General features: G+C 43.0%; 1 protein-coding gene across 1 annotated transcript; it reads right to left on the reverse strand.

The window, feature by feature from the left end:
• Positions 1–1509: 1509 nt before the first annotated feature.
• On the reverse strand, positions 1510–18481 carry LOC139320131 (OCIA domain-containing protein 1-like). Its single transcript, XM_070948302.1, has 8 exons — positions 18302–18481; positions 15474–15558; positions 13132–13185; positions 10633–10680; positions 8684–8798; positions 6579–6739; positions 4838–4978; positions 1510–1685 (listed from the first exon to the last, which is right to left on the reverse strand). Exons 1-8 carry the CDS (start codon positions 18365–18367, stop codon positions 1648–1650), a joined length of 708 nt encoding a protein of 235 aa, XP_070804403.1. The 5' UTR covers positions 18368–18481; the 3' UTR covers positions 1510–1647.
• Between the last annotated feature and the right edge of the window lie 2892 nt (positions 18482–21373).

A 21373-nucleotide genomic window follows, 5' to 3' on the forward strand; every position in this document is an offset into this window, starting at 1 on the left:
AAGACCAGCTGGCCGGCGGGAGGCATGCACAGCGGAGCTGAACTGGGGCGATAGCTCATGTGCCATCAGAGGGTGCTGCGTGCCACCTGTGGTGCGCGTGCCATAGGTTCGCCATCTCCGATATAGGACATAAAATTATTTACGCACGGTCACTCAGGCACTCGTCACTTCCCACCTGGACTACTGTAATGCTCTCTACATGGGGCTCCCCTTGGGATTGGAGAGGGAATGGAGATTTTACAGTATCGTTCCCCTGCCACCCCCACCAAGCCACACCCACAGAACCGGTAGTAAAAAATGTTGAAACCCACCATTGCTTAGGACCCCATAGAATCAAGATATAAGTCACTCCTAAACCTCACTAGCCTATCCTTGAGCTCACGAACAAGTGCTGAGACTGCCCCAACTCCTGTTGTAAAGCAGTATTTCTCAACTTAGCAATTTTATGATGTTTGTGTGTCTGTATTTTTCTTGACTGTACACCGCCTTGAGTCCTACGGGAGAAAGGCGGTATAGAAATATAATAAATAAATAAATAAATAAATAAATAAATAAACTGGGAGAGCATGATGGCTGGGGGGAATCTGGGAGTTGAATTGCACACATCTTAAAAAGTTGCCAATATTGAGAAACACTGACTGGAGATACAGTACAGGCCATATTGGAAAGACGGGAGAAGGCAACAGGTAAAATTATTCCTGGCTTTCTGTATGTTTTGCTTTCACTGAAAACTGGAGCAACAAAAACATTCCAGATTTTTTTTTTTTTTTTGCCTAACAGCCATCACTCTAGACCAGTTCAGCTGAGTCTGTCATCTGCACCTCCATAACTTGTCTGGTTTGGTTCTGCAACCCAAGACAGATACAGACTTCAGAGGATAATCAGAACTGGAGAAAAAAACAATTGCTACCAACCTGCCTTCCATTGAGGACCTGTATACCCCACGAGTCAAAAAGAGGGCTGTGAAAATATTTACAGACCCCTCGCATCCTGGACATAAACTGCTTCAACTCCTACCCTCAAAACGACGCTATAGAGCACTGCACACCAGAACAACTAGACACAAGGACGGTTTTTTCCCCCCGAACGACATCACTCTGCTAAACAACTAATTCCCTCAACACTGTCAAACTATTTACTAAGTCTGCACTACTATTAATCTTCTCATCGTTCCTATCTCCTTCCACTTATGACTGTGTAACCTTGTTGCTTGTATCTTACGATTTATATTGACTGTTTCCTAATATGATTTGATTGCTTATTTGTTCCCTATGACTATCATTAAGTGTTGTACCTTATGATTCTTGACGAATGTATCTTGTCTTTTTACGTACACTGAGAGCGTATGCACCAAGACAAGTTCCTTGTGTTCCAATCACACTTAGCCAATGAAGAATTCTATTCTATTCTATTCATCAGAACTTCTGTTCTGGGTCCAAAGCAAAAGACACTCTCCATTTACACACAACTCTTTCGTGGAACAAAGTCTTTCTGGGGGGAAAAAATGAATGAAAACGGAGAACAAATTATCTTTATTGCAATTGTATTACATTTCCATTTTGCAGTAGAACATTCAGCTGTTTGACCAACACTGATTAAGCTGAAATAATGAAGCAAAGAGGAAGGTCTTGAGGAAGTTCAAAATTTTCACTCTTCCCAAACATCTCCATACTTATTTAACTTAGCTAAAAAGAGGGAGGAAAAAAGAAAGAAAGAAGAGAGCCATGTACATAAGATCTAAAGCTTGTCTCCCACTTGACCAACAAATGTAAGAACCTGGGATCTAACACTCAACACTATTGGCCAACATGCCAATGCTATTGTATGGCTCTACTGTATAGCCATTGCTTTCACTAGGTTTAAAGCAGAGGTGTCAAACTCATGGCCCAGGGGCCGGATCCAGCCTGCAGGCTGCTTAGATCTGCCACCCTGGAAACAGCAAAGGACTGGCACCGCGGTGCCTCTGCCAGAGAAAACGGAGCTCTGTTTTTGTTGGCAGGGGGTTGTAGGAGGCTGTCGCAGCCAGAAACAGAGCCTGCGATGGCCGTGTGCGGCACTCCCGAGCTCTGTTTTCGCTGGAAGAGAGTTGCAGGAGGCCGTCGCAGCCGCAAACGGAGCTCGGGAGCCCCTTCTCACTAGCAGAGCACTCGGACCACAAGCGCCCGACATGAGTGACGTCGAGCTGGCCACGCCCACCCCGGCCCTCTGAGGTCAAACACAACCCTGATGTGGCCCTCAATGAAATCAAGTGTGATCCCTGGTTTAAAGCATCACTGCAAGTACCCTCACTTACTACCGATAACTACTTGTTTACAAATGGTCTGAGGCTACAACACGGCTAAATAATGAGAGTTCTTAAAGTTGTAGCTGTCATTGTGTCCCTCAGATCACATAATTGTGCTTTGGGCACTTGACAACCAGAATGCATGTACGACTGTTGCGGTATCCCGCAGTCGCGTGATTACAATTTGCGAACTCCACCGCCAGCTTTCAACGAAGTAAATGGGAAGCCTGCAGGAAGTTACAGGCTGTGGCCACGTGACATTGTGCTTAATGGCCGTGGGTGACTCGCTTAATAACCAGAGCTGGAACTAACACATCGCTATCTTAAGCTGGGCAGAGTCACGTGATTTTTCACTTTATGACTACCTCACTTAGCAATGGTGTTCCAGGTCTTAGTTGCCATTGGTAGAGTGAGGACTAACTCTGTTGTGTCATATTTGAGAGGTGCGAATTGCTGGGCTGAGTATCAGAATCTGATGCTATAAATCTGTTGTGCTGGCTTCTCTAGATGTTACCTATGTATCTGACTGGTTAAATTTGGTAAAACATTGCCATTAAGTTAAAGGGAGTGGTGCGGTGGCCTAGTGGTGGAGCTCTCGCCTCACAATCAGGAGGCTGTGAGTTCGATCCTAGATACAGGCAGATATTTCTCTCTGGGCACACTGGGAATATACCTGCTGAACAAAACTCTGCATTGGCGATAGGAAGGGCATCCGGCCATTAAAACACTCTGCTAGCGCTCCATTCAGTCGCCCAGACTCCACCCCAAAAGGGATTATGGGAGTCGTTAAACAAAGATGATGATGGTGATTGCCATTAAGTCAAAGGAATATTCTACAAAAGGTACTGCTCCATCAGTTCACTAATACTTTCCTCCCTCCATCTTGTTTCATAGTAGCTTTTTCCTGAATGAAAGAATAATGCCTTAAAACACGGGTGTCCCATTGCCGTCACGTGACGTAGTGTGACATTTTTCCCCCTTTGCAGAGGTGGGGTGGGCATGACTTTCGTGTGACGGATCCGGCCCGTTGGCCGCCCCTTTGACACCCCTGCCTTAAAGTATGTATAAAAAGGCAGAAGATACGCAATTTCTACCTTTCCTCCCATCAATCAAATTTTCTTTTAAGCAGGGATAAATTTACTAGCTTATCTGGTTCATTTCTTTATAATTTCTTTATAAAGTGTCGTATCTAATGAAAAAAAGCTGTCTCAAGTTCAGTTTCCTTCCAGCAAAACGATAAACAGAACAAAACGAAACGAGTCTTTGCATTCATACATTTTTCTTTAAAAGTTGATTTCAAATATAGAATTGAAAGAAAAAGATCACTGGCAGATAGCAAAATGATTTTTTTTTTCTCCTAAAACAGAGGAGAATATTTTCCTTTTACCGGTTGATCCATCTTTTTAACCTTCCTTATTTTCTTCAGAAAACCCCCTTTTTCCTCCTTTCTTAGCCCGAGTGAGTGGCATTTTTTTTTTAATTTGATTTATATGCCGCCCTTCTCCGAAGACTCAGGGCGGCTTACAATGCGTTAAGCAACAGCCTTCATCCTTTTGTATATTTATACAAAGTCAGCTTATTGCCCCCACAAACTGGGTCCTCATTTCACCTACCTTAGAAAGGATGGAAGGCTGAGTCGACCTTGAGCCTTGGAGAGATTCGAACCCTGCAGTAATTGCAGGCAGCTGGTCTTTAATAACCAGCTTAATAACAGGGTGCCTTAAACCCCTGTACTACCAAGGCTCTTATTAATTAATCTCTAAAGCCTTCATCTCAGAAAGATTTGTAATTTTTTGGTGGGTTGAACATCTAGTTATTCCTCCTTTGCTCATTTTACCTACCCTGTTTCCCTGAAAATAAGACCTAGCCTGAAAATAAGACCTAGCATATTTTTACCTGTGGGCCTAATATAAGCCCTATCCCCAAAACCTAAGAGCCTGCACAGCTGGCTGCCCGCCCATTCCGTCTGGTTGCTCGTGGTGCTGTGGCCACAAGGCGAGGTGGGATGGTGGTGGAGCTGCCCCCATGTGCCCCACACTAGCTTAACCTCAGGGCCCCCCACAGCCAAGCCATCCATGCCCCGACACCTGCCTCGCAGCGGCAGCACCAACAACCCTGTGGAGCAGGAGCCCACGTGGCCACCAGTCCACTTCTTCTATTTGCTCATGACCACAATGGAGCAGGAGGCTGAGTGAAGTGCTGGTGCCCTGGCCACAAAGCGAGGAAAGTGTCGGGGTACAGATGGCTTGGCTGCGCCGGCCCTGAGGTAAATCGGTGCGGGGTGCATGGGGGCAGCTCCATCCCCCCCCGCCTCATGACAGTGGTGCTGGCATGCTGCCTCGCCTCCTGCCCCACCGTGAGCAAACAGAAGTGGGCCTCCCTTACATGGGGTGTGTGTGGATAAGGCACCCCTGAAAATAAGCCCTAGTGCTTATTTTGGGACGCGAAAGAAAATAAGACCCGGTCTTATTTTCGGGGAAACACGGTATTTTTTTCCCCTCCAATTCACTAAAAGTTTCCACTTTCCAAATACGCTCCCCACTGAATATTTACCTTTCTCCTTTATTGGGAACGGGCTTGTTCGGATTTCGGATCTCGGCATTGTTCCAGCCTCATGTCCTTCTCGGTTTCTGTTTCTGAGTTCTTCATACGTGACTCTTGTCCTTTTAGGAGCTTGTTCCATAGACGCAGGTTCTTAAAGTGAAGAAGAAAAAAACACCCCATCCCCCGCTCCATCAAATAAATTTAATAGGGTCTTGCTGTACACTGATAGCAGGTGTTAGGTTGCACAATATATTTATTTTAGCAGCCTTTATGATTTCCGCACGAGTTTTTTTGACTTTGGGGGAAATTTAAAGAGATAGTATTGGAATGATAGTTGGTGTAAATTCAAATGATTGAACTCTTATGTGTGATTTAAATTTTTCAGTATACCATATTTTTCGGACTATAAGATGCCCCTGAGTATAAGATGCACCAAGATTTATCCCAGAGCTATAATTGCACTTAACAATGAACTAAAGGGCCACCCAGTGCTCCTGGGGCCTGGAGAGGGCAAAAATGCCCCCATTTTGGTGAAAAATGGGTCCGTTTTTAGCCTCTCAAACCCCCTCCCCAGGCCCCAGGAGCACTCTGCAGGCCTCCCAAACCTTCTGTGTGTTTCGTTTTTGGGAAAAATAGGCCCATTTTTCACCAAAACGAGGCCTGCACATGTACTCCTAGGGCCCTGCAATGTGCTCCTGGGGCCTGGGGAGGGCAAAAATGCCTCCATTTTGGCAAAAAATGGGCCAGTTTTTAGCCTCTCAAACCCCCCTCACATTGTGTTTTTGCCCTCCCCAGGCCCCAGGAGCACTCTGCAGGCCTCCCAAACCCTCTGCAGGCCCCGTTTTTGCAAAAAACGGGCCAGTTTTTAGTGAAAACGGACGTGTGGGGCGGGGATATAGAAGGCCAACAATGGCTGTATTCGGTGTATAAGACGCCCCAACATTTCCACCCTCTTTTAGGGAGGAGAAAAAGTGTGTCTTATACTCCGAAAAATACGGTATTTCATATGCACTGGGTATTTCGATGTGGACTGATTTTCAGAGTACCAAAATTCAAAGAGGGCGTATGAATGGTCAACCTTAGGAAATTTAAGATATGAGAACATCAACTCCCAGAATTTCTGAGGTCAGGAAACTTCGCCCACATACATGCCAACTCTCTCATCAGTCATGGAGGAAAATCCAAAGCTCACTGATGAAATCTCATGGGTGGAATTGGCAAGAAGAGGAACGATTTAACGATTGGCCACTTTTTATACATACAGAAAGCATATTTATTGGCGCCCCACAGATGGTCCTCGACTTATGACCAGAACGGAGCCCAAAATTTCTGTTGCTAAGTGAGACAGGCAAGTGCCCCCGTTTTACGACCTTTCTTGCCTCCGTTGTTAAATTAGCAACACGGTTGTTAAGTGAGTCTGGCTTCCCCCTTTGACTTGGCTTGTCAGAAGGTCGCAAAAGGGGATGACGTGACCCCGGGACTTTGCAACCGTCATAAGTATGGGTTAGTTGCCAAGCGTCTGAATTTTTGATCCCCTGACCATGGGGATGCTGCAATGATCCTAAGTGTGAAAAATAGTCATAAGTCCCTTTTTTCAGTGCCGCTGCAACTTCGAACGGTCATTAAACGGACTGTTGTAAGTTAAGGGCTACCTGTACACCGCTTTAGTGCTGCTACTTACATGCACTGATACGTCACATCTAAATAACCTAAAGAGGGCTTGAGTATTCAAATGACTGCAGCAGTCTACCTTGAGGGGCACCGTCTGTAATTCCGGTCGGAGTAGATTCATTCATGGAAGAGCTAAACGGGACTGCTCCGTGGGATCTCGGTCTTGGTGCTGTCTCCGGGGCTGGAGCCCTTTCAGGAAAGGAGGACTCTCTTGAAAATTCAGAGCGCTGGCTTCCGGATCTGGGGAGAGAGAGAGAGAGATTGCAAGTTCTTAGCTGGTGTTATATGTAGAGGTAGTCCTTGACTTACAACAGTTCATTTAGCGACCGTTGAAAGTTAAAACGACGCTGAAAAATGTGACTTATGGCTGTTTTTCAGCGATAGTCTTGGCAGCTTGCCCACGATCAGGGGATCAACATTCGTTAAGTGTGGCAACCGATTCAGGTTTGTGAGCGTTGCTGTGTCCCAGGGAACGTGTGTGGGAACCCTTTCGCGACCTTCTCACAGGGAAAGTCAACGGGAAGGCCAGATGCAGTTAATAAGCGGCTTGCTAACTTTTATCAACTAAACCGATTCATTTAACAACGGTGGCATCAAAGGTCGTAAAAACGGGGCACAACTCACTTAACCAACGTCTCACTTAACAACAGAAATATTGGGCTCCATTGTGGTCGTAAGTCGAGGGCTACCTGTGTACTCGTTGGAACCTCTTCTTCAAAACAACACCAATGGACGTTTGTAACAATAAAGACAACTATTTAAATCACGGCTTCTCAAACTGGGCAACAGCTTCCGTTCCCAGAATTTCCCAGCCAGCTGTGCCTTCCAGACCACACATTTTAGGGAGGGAGGGAGGGAGGGAGGAAGGAAGGAAGAAAGGGAGGAAGGAAGGAAGAAAGGAAGGAAGGAAGGAAGGAAGGAAGGAAGGAAGGAAGGAAGGAAGGAAGGAAGGAGAAAGGAAAGAAGATACCTGACTCAGGAGGAACTTTAACAGATATGGAAATGGGAAGGAAAGTTAATAGAGCCAATTTCAGTGTTGAAGTTTTCATTTCATTTTTATACTATTATTAAAAGAAAGCTGGGTGGAGGTGGAGGGGAAATGGAACGACTTGCCTGCAGAAGTTGTGAATGTTCCAACACTGAAAGTTTTTAAGATGTTGGATAACCATTTGTCTGAAGTGGTGCAGGGTTTCCTGCCTGGGCAGGGGGTTGGACTAGAAGACCTCCAAAGTCCCTTCCAACTCTGCTATTCTATTCTATTCTATTCTATTCTATTCTATCCTATCCTATCCTATCCTATCCTATCTTCTCTTTCAAGCAAGACTACCTTTTCATCAAAAACTTGAATAAATGTCCAATGTTTCCATTTGTCTATATTTTTAAATAACCTTCATAACCTATGTTAGGATATGGTTTGAGCCTAACAAGTTGTCCAGGCAATATATGTGTACTGTAACTTTAATATGAATATGTATTGTGTGACTTTAAAGTTTTCTTGCTGATTCATTGTAATGCTGAGTCATGCTGTAATTAGATAATCACTGGTTGTGAATGTATTTAAGTAAGGTACTGTAACGTATTCAGTTTGATGATATGCTACCATTGTGTGAGGAGTTGCTATCCATTGTGCTATCATCGTTGGATGGATCTGCTACCATCATGGTTTGTGAACCAGAGTGAGTTTGTTATTCTAACCAACTACTGTTTGTGTGGTAAGAAGATTCTTTGTATCACTGGACTGATTTAACTGGCAAAGACTTGGAATTTGTTTAAGGACTATGAGACTGTTTTTCTACTATAAAGTAAGCTTTTGATAAACCAGTTTGCATATCTCTTATTCATTGCTCTCAGCAACGTTTCCTTGTGCATTTACTCTGCTGGTTGGTAACACAACACCAGTATCCTTAACAACCTTCTTTTCTGATTCTAAGGCAAATGTAAACAAACACAATCAGTATTATCACCAAGCTGATGCTGTCCCAGTCTAAAAGAAACTGACAATTTAATATTTTTAAAAGGTCTTGGAATTCAAGCTGATACCACTCGTATGTAGACTATACTCGTTTTTCTGAAGACATGGCCGGCATTATTGTAATGGGAAAAGTAAACAGCAGTATGCAGTGACCTTGTTATTTTAAAACAGGTTTTCTTTCTAGAAATGAAAATCTAAATAAAAATTCTTACCGTGATTCATTCTTCAACATTTCTCCCAGGGGTGAATCCTTTAGGTTCATAAACTTCTCTTTGCATACATTTATGTACGATATCTTACCAGCAAACCATCCACAGATTCCTGCAACTTGTTTACAAAGGAAGGCAAATACTCTTTAAGATGTTTGACAAAATGACATTTTAAACAAAACAACACAGTTAAAATGGAATCCGTGAAAGGTCATACACGGAAAAACAATCTCTTCCTTAAAACACACTTTTAATTTTCGAAGCATTTCCCCTCCATTTCTTGATGACAACGCACACAGAACTTATAAATTTTCTAAGCAAACAGTATTTTCTCTCTCTTTTTCAACAAGGTGGTGATAAACTCCTGATAAGATCACTCTTGCAAGTCTAAAGCCAAAATCCTTGCTATAGTTTAGGTATATAGACAAGTCTACATGGACAGGGTTATATTATAGCTTTCCTACTTTTCCTATTTGTATTTCTATTCTGTTCATCATCTATCTATCTATCTATCTATCTATCTATCTATCAATCTATCATCCGTCCATCCATCCATCCATCTATCATCCATCCATCCGTCATCCATCCATCCATCCATCCATCATCTATCATCTGTCCATCCATCCATCATCCGTCCATCCATCCATCATCTATCTATCATCTATCTATCTATCATCCATCCATCATCCGTCCATCCATCCGTCTATCTATCATCCGTCCATCCATCCATCATCCATCCATCCATCCGTCTATCTATCATCTATCTATCTATCTATCTATCTATCTATCTATCTATCTATCTATCTTCCATCCATCCATCCATCATCCGTCCATCCATCCATCCATCCGTCTTTCTATCATCTATCTATCTATCTTCTGTCTGTCCATCCATCCATCTGTCTGTAGTCCTCGACTTACAACGGTTCATTCATTCAAAGTTACAACAGCACTGCAAAAAGCATCTTATGATCCATTTTTTTCAGAGTTACAACTTTTGCAGCCTCCAAAATTCAGATGCTTGGCAACGGGTTCATATTTATGACTGTTGCTGTGTCCCATGGTCATGTGATCACTTTTTCAGACCTTCTGACAAGCAAAGTCAATGGTGGAAGCCAGATTCACTTAACAACTGGGTTACTAACTTACCCGCTGCAGTGATTCACTTAACAACTGTGACAAGAAAGGTGATAAAAAATGGGGCGAAATTCACTTAACAAATGTCTCACTTAACGACAGAAATTTTCAGCTCCATTGTGGTCATAAGTCGAGGACTAATTCTATCTACCTACCTTACTTTACTTGGCATATAGTCTCAGATAGTGACAGAGATGTCTTTTTCAGGGGTGTAAATGATGACATGCCTGACAACTTTAGCCACACAAATACTGAAAATTGAGCATTTATGTCAACAGTTGGAATGCAAGCCAAAATGGTGGCATTTGTACATGTGTCATTTTATATCATTGCTATAGAACAGGATTATATAGAGAGCGTATGCACCAAGACAAATTCCTTGTGTGTCCAATCACACTTGGCCAATAGAAAGTTCTGTTTTGTTCTGTTCTGTTCTATGTTGACCCCCAATACTACTGTATCAAGGGGTTGATATTATTAGTAATAGTACTATTAGTTCATCTACTATTTATTAAATTATTTTCATATACTAAATGTTTAAGGGTTGATGAACAATCTGAAACTTAACGGAGGGATCAATGAGCAAAACAGCCTTGGAGACCCTACTAAATAGGCAGTGTTTGCACAGGCCACCGGCATCTAAATTTTGAATCTTGATACTATTGTCCTATTACGTTGACCTGCTTCTCGTGCCACATTTCTTATAGCATTTGTTAAAAGGTGCATAATATTTTCTCTTGTTAAATAAGAACGAGAATCCTCACCCTCAACTCTGAGCCATTAGGTACAATGGAAGTCTGATATGAATGAAAACTCACATGCCATTTTTGGTATAGCACCGAACTTTGGATGAGATGTAAGGGTTCCTGATAATCAACATTAAGAGGGGGAAAAAAAAGGAAAGTTACGATACAAAACTGGTTTGTAAAAAAATAACCAGGCAATTATTTCACTTTCAGCATGTTTATATCATTTAGGTTCATTCCCCCCCCAATTAGACATATAATTTTAAAAAGTCATCATTAAAGATTTGCATAATATGTCAACCTAGGAATGGATTTTTCCCCCCAGAATTTCTAAACATCATATATTAGTTAAGACAGCGGTTCTCAACCTTTTTTTCATCACAGATTGCCTTTAAATACATTTTTGTAGAGGTAGATCAAAGGTCACGGTGCCAAGCTTCGAGCAACACACTGCTTTAGCTCATGCACTGTGGGTCTTTCCTGCTTTTATGATCTCATTTTTGGCTCTGATCTGGATTATCTCATTTTACCTAGAGAGGACGGCATCTTGAGGGGGGGGGGGTGAATTATTTCTACAAATTAGAACACTGTTACTGTCCTGTCTTTTATCTGCGTGTGAAAAAGTGTATAAAAATAAAGCTCTCTACGAAAGCGGGAGAGACATCTTGGAACAGAGCAAAAGCCTGGACCTCTGATTTACAACACATTTTGGGGCCACAGACCCCCAAGGCTTAACTCAAAGTTTAAATCACAAAATGTCTTCAATCCTTCGTGGACCCCATGATGAAATTAGTCCAGAGATCTGCAGACAACAGGTGGAGAACCACTGAGTTAAGATATATAGATTGCAAGGTGGTAATAATAATAATAACAACTCATTGTCATCGGGGCACTTGGTACCATGTCCAAGAATTTTATAAGATACATCAATAAATTGCAGCTTCCTGCAATAACACCAGTGGAACTGCAAAAAACTGCGCTACTTGGAACATCGTACATCTTAAGCAGGTACTTGGTTGATAACTAGGACACTGGCAGCAACCCGTATCAACCATTAGCACCAGTCAATGGTATTTGTGATGCATTTTTGAATGTTCAGTTGACTGAGTTTCATGTTTAATGAATAAAGGAAATAATAACAACAACAAAAACAGCTGGAAAAAAAAACAAAATATCGCGATCTGCAAACTGAAGTTGAGTGATTGTGGAGGAAGAAATCAATGGTTGCACCAATAATAATAGGAACCCTTGGAGCAATACCCAAAGGGCTGCCTAGATACATGGAAATTTTGAACTTATTAGACCTGAGTATCCTGACTTTGCAAAAATACACCTTACTCGGAACTGCCTATTATTCAGACACTACTTTAACACCTCTTAGGAGCTTGGTTAGGACTTTTAACTGTTTTTACCAGTTCTAGACTATGAACTGAATTGAAGATTAAATCAATTATTATTATCTCTTTTATTCATTAAACATGAAACTCAATCAACTGATCATTTAAAAATGCATCACAAATACCATTGACTGGTGCTAATGGTTGATACGGGTTGCTGCCAGCGTCCTAGGCAGGGTGGATAAAAATCAATGATTTTTTTAAAAAAATCAAAAAAATCAGATTTTTTTTATTTAAATTGGATTTTTTTGATTTTTATCGAATTTATTTTAATAAAAAAACTTTTGGGGTAAAAATCTATTGTAAGATAGTTTTCTATTTAAGATACATAAATAACTTAGTTTATTCAGCATGAAATGGAGCTTAGTTATGTAGCATGAGGCTGTATATTCTGCAACACTGGGACTATCGGTGAGTCAACAGTGGGTGAAAGGAGTAGCAGAGATGACAGTTGCTCTTTAAAAATTAAGATTTAAATCGAGTTGATTTAAATCAAGCCTTTTTACTAGTGATTTAAATCAGGATTTAAATTGTGATTTAAATCAACTCGATTTAAATCAAATCCACCCTCGTCCTAGGTATCAACCAAGTACCTGCTTAAGATGTACGATGTTCCAAATAACACAGTTTTTTGCAGTTCCGTTGGTGTTATTGCAGGAAACTGCAATTTCTTAATGTGTTTTGTAAAATTCTTGGACATGGTACCAAGTGCCCCGATGACAATGGGTATCACTGTCACACGTTTCATCCATAGCCATGTAGTTTCGATGGCCAGGTCACAATATTTTGTGATTTTTTTTTTTCCAGTTCTTTTTCTTCGACTCTTTACGTTTCCTGGTACAGTGATATCAATAAACTGTACGCTTCAGCCCTCCACAACTGTGATATCTGGCGTGTTATGTCCCAAATGACAATCCGTCTGTATTCGAAAGTCCCACAAGATCTTCACTGTCTCATTTTTATTATTATTGTTGTCGTTGTCGTTGTTGTTGTTGTTATTATTATTTCTGAGGTACTGGTTCAATAACAGTAGAGTATTTCATTCATCAGCTTTTTTAAAAAAGAATATTATATAAAACAACGCTACAATCAAGAGCAGTATATGAAGGCAAAATAATACAAAGGAAAAATGAAAAATGGCAGACTTTCAAATTCAAAGGTATTCGGAACATACCTTTACGAACTAATATATGGGTGACCACCATGGCAAAAGTTGAGAAGGGCAAACCTAAGAAGAGGGGAGGAAAATGAATATTTGTGGGGAAGTGAAATTTCAGTACATCCTGAGCAACAAGCACTAAACCTGTAAATATGTTTCAGATAGTGCAAATCAGAAAACTTTCAAGTCAACAGCAAGGGAACCCAAGTACAAATATTTCTCTGACCATTAGATGACTTCTCACTCAATCAAATTATTTCACAGAGTTACTGTACGAATCTTAGTTGTTAAATCTAAGCGTCTGGAAACGTCTACCTTCTTCTTAGCTTCTAGAAGAAAAGATGAAATAAAAATACAACCCACAAACTGGGTTGATATACTTGCTAAGCCATAATGTGGCTTAATCCAGGTTCTCATGTTGTGGGAATCCAGTCACAGTAATCTATCAATGAGAGTCTGTGGCTCAGCATAATGTAGGTGTTGGCACAAAGTGTGGGATAGGAGATATACAGAATAGAATAGATCTGGAAGGGATCTTGGAGGTCAAGCAGGACACCCTATACCCGTAATGGCGAACCTATGGCACGCATGCCACAGGTGGCACGTGGAGCCATATTAGTGGGCACGCCAGCTCAGCTCTGGGGCGCATGCGCGCACTGGCCAGTTGATTTTCGGTTCTTCTGGGCCCACCAGAAGTAGGGAAACAGGCTGTTTCCTGCCTCTGGAGGGCCTGGGGGTGGGGGAAGCCCATTTTTTTTTCTTACCTGGCTCCAGATCCTCTCTGTGTATCTGGGAACGGCGAAAACATCCTTTCCCACTTCCTTGGAGGCCCTATGGAGGCTCAAAGGGTCCATTTCCCCACTCCCGGTGGGACAGGAAGTGACGTTTTTTCCTGTTCCCAGCCTCCAGAGACTCCTAGAGACTCCTAGAGAGGTTCTGGAGGCTGGGGACAGCAAAAAATGTCACTTCCTGTCCCACCGAGAGTTGGGAAATGGGCCCTTTCAGCCTCCGTAGGGCCTCCAAGGGAGTGGGAAAGGCTGTTTTCGCCGTTCCCAGATACACAGAGAGGATCTGGAACCAGGTAAGAAAGAAAAACGGGCCTACCAGGCCATCATGTGCCAGGAGCGGGGGGGGGAGGGGGAGGGGGTTGCGCACACATGCGCGTGGGCACGTGCGCGCGTGACCCTCCCCCGCCCCCCCCCCTCTCCTGGCACGCGATGGCAAAAAGGTTAGCCATCACTGCCCTATACTATTTCAGGAAAGTGGCTGTCTAGTTTCTTCTTAAAAGCCTCCCATGGTGGAGCGCCCACAGTTTCTGGAGGCAAGCTGTTCCACTGGTTAATTGTCCACACTGTTAGGAAGTAACTCAGGAGTCTCTGTATTTCAACAATGGAGAGTGGAACTGAATCCTGTTTCACATGAAAATATGTGCAGTCATCTCCTTCACTGCTGCATAAATCCTAAGACACATATACTACATTACAATGTGGGACACAGAAATATTTTCACACAGCCCTGAACCCACACATACTGTATTTTTCGGAGCATAAGACACACCTTTTTCCCTCAAAAAAGAGGGTGAAAATCCGGGTGCGTCTTATACTCCGAATGTAGCCCCGCCCAGCCTCTCAAACGGAGGTTTCAGAGGCTGAAAAAAGCCTCAGAAACGAAGCTTCAGAAAAAAAGCCTCCAAACAGAGCTTCAGAAAAAAAGCCTCCAAACAGAGCTTCAGAAAAAAAGCCTCCAAACAGAGCTTCAGAAAAAAAGCCTCAAAAACGAAGCTTCAGAAAAAAAAGCCTCTGAAAGGAAGCTTCAGAAAAAAAGCCTCTGAAACAAAGTTTCAGAAAAAAAGCCTCAGAAGCAGAGCTTCAGAGGTTTTTTTTCTGAAGCTCTGTTTCAGAGGCTTTCAGAGGCAGAAAAAAAAAGCAAGGCACAGAGCTCACAAACAACGAACCGGTTGCTAAAATTCACCTCTGGGAACAGCTGATGGGGGGTATTCCAGGAGGCCGATCCACCCACCAATCAGCATTTTTCTTATTTTCCTCCCCAAAAACTAAGGTGTGTCTTATACTCCGGTGCATCTTACACTCTGAAAAATACGGTATTTTATAACTGGCATTTGATTTTTTTTCATCATCTTGGAGTAACTGTCTCATTCTTGAAAGATGATTTTGTAAGCCCAACGTATCACCGATCTGTGTATTATATGGAAGTGCCCCCTCACCAACAGGCATAACCCAGTAACATAACTGAATTGTACATCTATGTAAACTGTATCACTTATAAAATCAATTATTATGTGGCAAGAAAGGACATTGCTCAACAACTAAAGCACAAGCAAGGAACATTTTACTTACATCTGTATAAGAAGCTCTCTTTAATACATTCTCGGCTTACTCTGAATTCTTCTGGTGTCAGTTGATATGAATGATCTATCTTGTGCTTTTATTAAAAAGAAAACAAAAACAGAACACTATGCATTAGAGTTCTAAGTATCTCAGCTGTAATAAATATCAGCACTAAGAAATATGTTTTCCTATGATTTTAATAGCGTATGTAAAATTTTAAAAATTTAAAACCATGTTCATGATAGATATCATTCTATCCCCCAGAGAAACCATTTGATTTGTACGTATAACCCTTTATGGTCCATGTATACTTTCAGATACATGGGGAATGGAAAGATTCAAAGAGGCCATCTATGTCAAAATTGAACGGCCCTCTCTCAACAGAGGGGGAGTGTTCTGCCCAGCTACGGATCCCAAAGAATGTAGCACACACAAACTCCGAACAAAACTCACGTTTACTTCAAAACACAGTCTTTTTGCAAATGCAGGCTGTTAATAAAACGTTCTTAACAACCTGCCAGAAATTCCACAGATAAGATAGAGTCTTACTAGAGTTGGCAGAAAGACCAGAAGCCAGGTTTGCAGAGAAAATCCAAACTCAATGATCAGCGAACGAATGGACAAACACACGTTGTTTCCTGCAGCTTTTTACAAGCTGTGTGCGAACTTAAATAGGCTAAGGGAGTGGCCAATTAGCCCCAAGCCTTACTCTCGAGGAGACCTCTTCCTGAGTAACCACTCCTGCCTTTTGGCAGCTCTGCGTGCTCGGGCATTGAGAAGAGGTTCCTCCACTTCATCCTCTTCACTCAAAGGAGCCTCTGGAGGTTCTGAAGGCCCGGGCTGAATCCCTGCCTCTGGCACCACATCATCTTCAGCCCTCGCTGTCTGACTCGAGCGCCAGCTGCACAGGCTGCTGGCGCGACACCACACCAGCCTCCTCCTCGTCGGGATCAGCAACAATCCGTGCAGGCCACAACAGGGAGGGATATGATATCATCGACGTCCAATCTATAACACAGTCCTTTCAACACTTCCAAGAAGGCTCCACCCCCATTTGCATCACTCAGGTGAATCTGAGGACACAGACAAACCTCCCAAGTGGCCACAACAACTCACTAAAAGGCCAAATGCAAATGGCCAGCATCCTTCCATTCCCCACCATCCAGTCAGAGCTGAAGAAGCTTCTTCGACGAGAAGCGAAACGTCTTCGAAGAAAAAACAAGAAAGCCCATTTGCTTCCGGAAAAAGCACCTTTGGGACAACCATGACCTGAATGACTGAGAATCTCCATAGACATTTAGTTATACATTTTAGGATGAACACCCCTTGAATGGTGCAGGAGTAGGAACGGATTTCCAGAAAACATGTAGATTACAAGAACCATTTGTACCACTCTGGCTATACCTGACTAGGTAGGAAATACCTGGCTAGGTGGCTCAGTGGCTAAGACACTGAGCTTGTCGATCAGAAAGGTCGGCAGTTCAGCGGTTCGAATCCCTAGTACAGGTCTCCTGTGTGAGCAGGGGGGTTGGACTAAATGACCTCCAAGGTCCCTTCCAACTCTGTTACTTACACTCAGGTGATCCTGAGCACACAGACAAACCTCCAAGTGGCCTCAATGACTCTCTAAAAGAGTTACAAATGACCAGCTGTCTGCAAGGGGTATAAATCCTTCCATTCCCCACCATCCAGTCAGAGTTGAAGAAGCTGCTTGGATGAGAGGCGAAACGTCTTCAAAAAAAAAAAAAAACAATCAGAAAGTCCAGTTGCCTCTTGAAAAAAAAAAGAAAAAAGCACCTTTGGGTGCAACCACGACCTGGATGACTTGAGAATCTCCATAGACATTTAGGTATACACTACAGAGCTGAAGAAGCTGCTTGGATGAGAAGCGAAACGTCTTCAAAAGAAAAAAACCAAAAAGTCCAGCTGCCTCTTTTAAAAATACCACCTTTGGGGACTTACTTGCTCTAAACCTGGGAAGGCTGGGATTGCGCTGCTTCCTAATCTAAATCCCACCTGTTCTTCCTTCCTACAGACACATACACGCATTAGGTGGCTCAGTGGCTAAGACACTGAGCTTGTCGATCAGAAAGGTCAGCGGTTCGAATCTCTAGTACAGGTCTCCTGCGTGACACGGGGATTATTTATTTATTTATTTATTTATTATTTATTTATTTATTGGTTTGATTTATATGCCGCCCTTTTCTGGAGACTCAGAGGGCGGCTTACAATGCATTAAGCAATAGCCTGCATATTTTTTTGTATATACCTGCTTAGTAGGGCTTTCGCCCCCCCCCCCAAGCGGTGTTCTTTTTTTTATACAGTCAGTTTATGGCCCCCACAATCCGGGTCCTCATTTTAGCTACCTCGGAAGGATGGAAGGCTGAGTCAACCTTGAGCCTGGGGAGATTTTAACTCGCAGTAATTTATTTTTCATTTTATTTTGAATTTATATACCGCACCTTCTCTCGAGAGACTCAGGGCGGTGTAGAGCCAGATAAAAACATACAATACAAACATTAAAAAACAATTAAAAGGATATATATATATATTAATTTGGCCCCAGTTGCAGGCAGCTGGTGCTACTTAGCAGCACTTTAGTCTGCTGCGCCACCAAGGCTCTAGGTTGGACTAGATGACCTCCAAGGTCCCTTCCAACTCTGTTACATTCTGGATCCGACTGAGAGCAAGCATTATAATGGGGGGGGGACACAAGAACCTCAAGGTCAGCAGAGCTTATCTTCCAACTGCTCCAATCCGAGATGGAAGAACCAGGCGGGAGAACCCCACACGTTCGATCCTTCGCTTCCCCCGGCATTGAGAAAGGCAAAAGCTACCTTGCCAACCATCCCGTCCATGGCACCGTAGGACCCGTGACCTCGCGACTGTTCAGGCGGCTCCATAGGTCGGGCTATGGGGGCAGAAACACCGGGACGAGGGAGGAGAAAAAAAAAACACGCCCTCCCTCAACCAGTCCCACTCAGGGGACTCTGAAGCCAGAGGGCAGAAAGCCCAGGGACCGGAAGTTCCGCTCAGAAACCGGAAGTTCCGCTCAGAAACCGGAAGTTCCGCTGGAAATGACGCCTTCCGGGCAAATGGGGCTTTCCATAGACAAAAGGCGGCTAGAAGGACCCAGGGAACAGAGTGGTGGGGCGAGAGAGGCGCTGCGGAATCTCGCCGTTAGAGGTAAAGCTGATGGAGCCAAGTTTAGGTTGTTAACTATGATAACAGCTGCGGGCGATGCTTTCAATCAAGCGCACGCTCGACTTCAAATGGTTGCTTTTTTTCGGGGGGGGGGGGGTTTGCACGATTTAATCCTTTACTGTCCCAACGGTGGTTTTTGCAAGAGGCAACTGGACTTGCTGGTTATTTTTTTTCCTCTGAAGACGTTTCGCTTCTGATCCAAGAAGCTTCTTCAGTTCTGTAGTGTGTAGCTAAATGTCTATGGAGATTCTCAGTCATCCAGGTCGTGGTTGTCCCAAAAGTGTTTTTTCTTTCTTTCTTTCTTTCAAGAGGCAGCTGGACTTTCTGTTTTTTTTTTTTTTTTTGAAGACGTTTCGCTTCTCATCCAAGAAGCTTCTTCAGCTCTGACTGGATGGTGGGGAATGGAAGGATTTATACTCCTTGCAGACAGCTGGTCATTTGCAGAAGAAAGTCCACTTACCTCTTGAAAAAGCACCTTTGCTTGGGACAACCGTAACCTGGGTGACTGAGAATCTCTATAGACATTTAATCCCTTAATGGTTACCAAAAATATGGATTTGTTGGGTGGGTGGGAATTTATTATTTATTTTTATTATTTAAATTTCTATACCGCCCTTCTCCTTTCGGACTCAGGGCGGAAATGGGGGGTAATCGCTATAATCTTTTAATAAAATTGCTATAAAACCAAGCAGGAGGCAAGTTTTGACAAATCACTAACACCCCTCTCTAAACCTGGTCCAAAATTAGCATATCTCCCAGAGCAGATTAAACCAGGCAGACCACTGCACTGCAGAATAAGTACTGTTCTAACCTTATTTTATCTGTGTGACCGGTTTTGCCCAATAAAGCCACTCTAGGTTTCTAAGAGGAAACACTATTATTAAACACAGAATGTGCAGTCTTTGGGAAGCCCATAATATCAGCATTAGAAAATACCTTTCCCTCCCTGCTTCCTGACTCAAAGAGGGGGGGGAAGGGGCAACAAATGGGGGGGGGGAATCTCTATCATATATTTTTTTAAAAGCCAACCCCAGTGAATCTGGTGGGGGTTTTTTTCCAAAACAGGCAAGATCTCTGTTTAAATTAACACCCCAGTTTCTGCTGGCTTGAAAAATAAGACGTGTGAATATGATTTGTAAATAAGTGTATGGAAGTTAAGTGTCTGGCCTTAAAGCTAAAATTGTCATGGGGTAATGGGACTTCATGGGGCATCCTGTAACTTCTAAACCAGTCAACAAAAGCTGAAGAGATCCTAGCCCCTTTCGTAGGAAAAAAAATATATTAATACTAGGACATCTAATACAACTTGAGGGTGCCTCTGTGCCTGTAGATGAATCAAGGGCCACATCATGAGGACACTATTATTCCTTTAGAAACAGTTAATGAGATAATTGGTGCCAAGATTAGCAAGATAGGGTACCAGTGAATATAATTGCAGTGTCAACTGCTCTACTTCTGACCTTTTTGATTCTTGATTACCACTTTGGAATGCCACTCATTGATCCTTGATTGCCAGAATGAACTGCTTGTTGATTTTGACAAGGTGTAAGGACAGGGAGGGAGGGAAGGAGGACAGACATTATAGATAAAGATTCGTTTTTATAATTCACTTTATTGTACCATCAATTTTAAGCAGTCAAGGAAGTGACAAATGAACAAATCAAACCTTTGTAGTCTGCAATTGTAAATTGATTAAAATTATTTAATAAAATATTATTTCATCAAAATAATATTCTAATTTTCTAAATATTTCTGTTGCTTTCTGTTAACAAATAATAAGATTAAACACTGGGGGTCCCAGCATACCAACCATCTACTTTGTTAAGGTGGGACTCTTCTGAACTCGATCTTTAACGTACGTAGACTTTCAGACAGCTTGCTAACCTGTTTACCGGTAGCTATTAAACTTATTCAGCCACTCATCTCAAGTACATGACTCTGGTCAGCTAAGAATGATTAAAATCAAGATTAAAATATGAACTCACTAAGAAATTACATGTATTTATTTATTTATTTTATTCACATTTATATGCCGCCCCTCTCCCAAAGGACTCGGGGCGGCTCACAACAATAAAACGACAACAGCAAAATGAAATAGAAAAATAATTCAATTAAAAACCCAACAATTAAAACTGAATTCCCAACAGATCAGGAGATTTGTTGAAAAAGCCATGTCTTCAGGTCGCCACGGAAGGATCGGAGGTCGGGGGCTGTCCGGAGCCCAGTGGGTAGCTCGTTCCAGAGGGTTGGTGCAGCCACAGAGAACGCCCTCATCCTGAGTGCCACCAGCCGACATTGTCTGGCCGATGGCACCTGAAGGAGGGCAGTCCTATGTGAATGCACTGGGCGCAGGGAGGCCAGTAGGAGGTGGTCCTGCAAGTACCCCAGGCCGATGCCATGAAGGGCTTTATAGGTGAGAACCATCACCTTGAAGCGGATCCGAAGGACCACCGGCAACCAGTGCAGCTCGTGCAGGAGAGGTGTAACACAGGAGTAATGGGACACCCCCGTAACAACCCGCGCGGCCGCATTATGGACCAGCTGGAGCCTCCAGGTGTACCCCAAGGGCAGCCCCATGTAGAGGGCATTGCAGTAGTCCAGATGAGAGATAACGAAAGCATGAGTGACTGTCCGGAGGGCATCCCTGTCTAGGAAAGGTCGCAACTGACGCACCAGGCGAACCTGTGCAAAAGCCCCCCTGGTCA

Source organism: Pituophis catenifer, unplaced genomic scaffold (assembly GCF_029215685.1).
Source record: "Pituophis catenifer annectens isolate HBS135680 unplaced genomic scaffold, rPitCat1.0.hap2 SCAF_8, whole genome shotgun sequence".
Classification (NCBI taxonomy): Eukaryota; Metazoa; Chordata; class Lepidosauria; order Squamata; family Colubridae; genus Pituophis; species Pituophis catenifer.

What these genes read in the sequence shown, in the direction of transcription:
- LOC139320131 (XM_070948302.1), bottom strand. Translation starts at nt 18,367, where the DNA reads ATGGAGCCGCCTGAACAGTCGCGAGGTCACGGGTCCTACGGTGCCATG. An exon ending in AGAGAGCTTCTTATACAGAT is followed by an intron (nt 13,186 to 15,473) that starts GTAAGTAAAATG and finishes CCCTCTTCTTAG; the next exon opens with GTTTGCCCTTCTCAACTTTT. An exon ending in TGCTATACCAAAAATGGCAT is followed by an intron (nt 8,799 to 10,632) that starts GTGAGTTTTCAT and finishes TTTGTAAACAAG; the next exon opens with TTGCAGGAATCTGTGGATGG.